The sequence below is a fragment of the Penaeus monodon genome, chromosome 17 (genome assembly GCF_015228065.2).
Source record: "Penaeus monodon isolate SGIC_2016 chromosome 17, NSTDA_Pmon_1, whole genome shotgun sequence".
Lineage (NCBI taxonomy): Eukaryota > Metazoa > Arthropoda > Malacostraca > Decapoda > Penaeidae > Penaeus > Penaeus monodon.
In genome coordinates, this window is record NC_051402.1 from 19,845,595 (window position 1) to 19,848,094 (window position 2,500).

At 33.2% G+C, this 2,500-nt stretch overlaps 1 protein-coding gene across 1 annotated transcript in view; it reads right to left on the reverse strand.

Annotated features, from left to right (window-relative positions):
• Positions 1–2,126: 2,126 nt before the first annotated feature.
• Positions 2,127–2,500, reverse strand: part of LOC119583913 (rhodanese domain-containing protein CG4456-like) — a 1,296-nt gene continuing 922 nt past the window's right edge. Inside the window, exon 3 of the mRNA XM_037932626.1 lies at positions 2,127–2,331. Coding sequence (XP_037788554.1) covers positions 2,247–2,331 — 85 coding nt within the window. The 3' untranslated portion in view covers positions 2,127–2,246. The remainder of the gene's footprint in view (positions 2,332–2,500) is intronic.

The window sequence follows — 2,500 nt, forward strand, 5'->3', positions numbered from 1 at the left end:
CTCCTCCTTTTCCTCCCTCCCCCAACTCCATGCTCCCCCTCTTTCCTCCTCCCTTCCCCTCCTTGGGTCTCTCCCCTCCTTATCCCCCCCCCCCCCCCCCCCCCCACCTCCTACCCAATTTACTCTCTCACCCCCTTTGATTCTCACTCTGGGCGAACAATGGGGGTTATGAGGCACGAGTCCCCCCCCTCCTCTCCTGCTCCCCTCAGGCGCTGTGAAGTCTTTCCCGCCTCGGATCTTTTTTTCTTTTTTCTTTTTTGCATGGGCATATACATATAGATACAGATAAAGATATGTGTGTGTGAGTGTGTGTGTGTGTGTGTGTGTGTGTGTCTGTGTCTGTGTGTGCAGATATGTGTATATTTGTGTACATACATGTGTATATTTGTGTATACTTACGTATATCTATGAATATATATGTATATATATATGTATATATATACATATATATTCACACGTGTGTTTCTATATTAAATATATATATATATATATATATATATTATATATATATATATATATATATATATTGTTGTGTGTGTGTGTGTGTGTGTGTGTGTGTGTGTGTGTGTGTTTGTGTGCGTGTGTATAAATACGTATATATATATGCATACATATGTATTTATATACATATATGTGTATATCTATAAATAAATAAATAAATATATATATATATATATATATATATATATATATATATATATATATATATATATATATATGTATATGTATACGCGTATATAGATATCTAGAAATAGATATATAGACACACTCATTTATATATGTGTGTGTATGTGTGTCTGTTTATACATATATGTATATATATTTATATATGTATATATATATATATATATATATATATATATATATATATATATAATATGTAGAGCGTCGGACTCAAGACTGTCACGACGGCAATCTGAGTTCGAGGGTTCGAGTCACCGGCCGGCGCGTTGTTCCCTTGGGCAAGGAACTTCACCTCGATTGCCCTCCTAATAAACGACATATCGCCTTGAGAAGTCAAACGCAAGTGTCGTAGGGGAAGTCACCGCCGTTGCACAAACCGCGGTTGATTAGGAAGGGCATCCAATCAGGCAAGGGTGGCACTGCCATATAACCTCTCAGTAGTGAATTGAGAGAGGCCTATGTCCTGCATTGGAATGAATGGCTGTTGAAAAAAAAAAAATATATATATATATATATATTTATTAAACACACACACACACACACACACACACACACACACACACACACACACACACACACACATATATATATATATATATATATATATATATATATATATATATATATATATATATATACATATATACATACATATATATAATATATATATATAATATATATATATATAGATATCTCTATATATATATATATATATATTATATATATAAATGAATGAAGAGAGAGAGAGAGAGAGAGAGAGAGAGAGAGAGAGAGAGAAAGAGAGAGAGAGAGAGAGAGAAGAGGGGAGAGGGAGGTAGAGAGAAAGAGAAAGGGAGAGCTGAGGGAGAGGGAGAGGGAGGGGTGAAAGAGAGAGAGAATATATATATATATATATATATATATAAACTTTTACTTAATTTCCACCATTTTGTTAGTTTTTTCATTTTCTTTGCATTTTTTTTACCGTTTTCCGTTAGTCAGTGCCCGCTCATTACTACGAATTAAATCCTACTAATAATCATTATTACCAGAGCAATAACAATAATAATAACGATAAGAACAATAACAACAGGTAAATGGACAATAATTAAAGTAATGATGGCATTAATGAGTACGATAATGATGACAGTAATATCAATGCCAATAATCATTATTGTTATCTAATATAATGAACATTAGTGTTCCTCAATAAAATTAAATGAATATAAGGATAGACTTAAAAACTTTTGTAAACACTATAGTTTATTCTGTACATGGGACTACAGGTTTCAAAAAATAAACTATATGATTTTTATAACAAATATTGCTATATTTCTTACATTAGCATGTGTTAAATGAGTAATATACTTCATCAATTTACAATTTCTAAGTTCGAGTTTTACCAATTGATATGTATAAATATACATATATATATATATATATATTTTTTTTTTATTCTATTTCTATTCATCCATTTATTTCCTCAATAAAATATCCCTATATCTCTTCAATTATCAATTCCATCGATACAATATTCACACATCAGTTAATTCAGCTGCATTTCTTCCTACTCTTTCACAAAATTACTCCTTCGGTTCAAAAGGCTTTCCCGGTTTCTCAACAGGGCCTCCCTTCGCCGTCCAATCCAGGAAGGACCCGCGATACAGTCTGTTGCGAAGGAGAGGAAAGTTCGGAGTCAGTCTTAGGTGATTTGCAGTGGGCGCGTGTGCGGAGGGGGGGGGGGTGAAATGCTTTTTAAGTATAGTGTTACTGGTCTGTGGTTGATGATGATGATAATAGCAGTAATGATAATAATAACAAAAATGATAATAACACT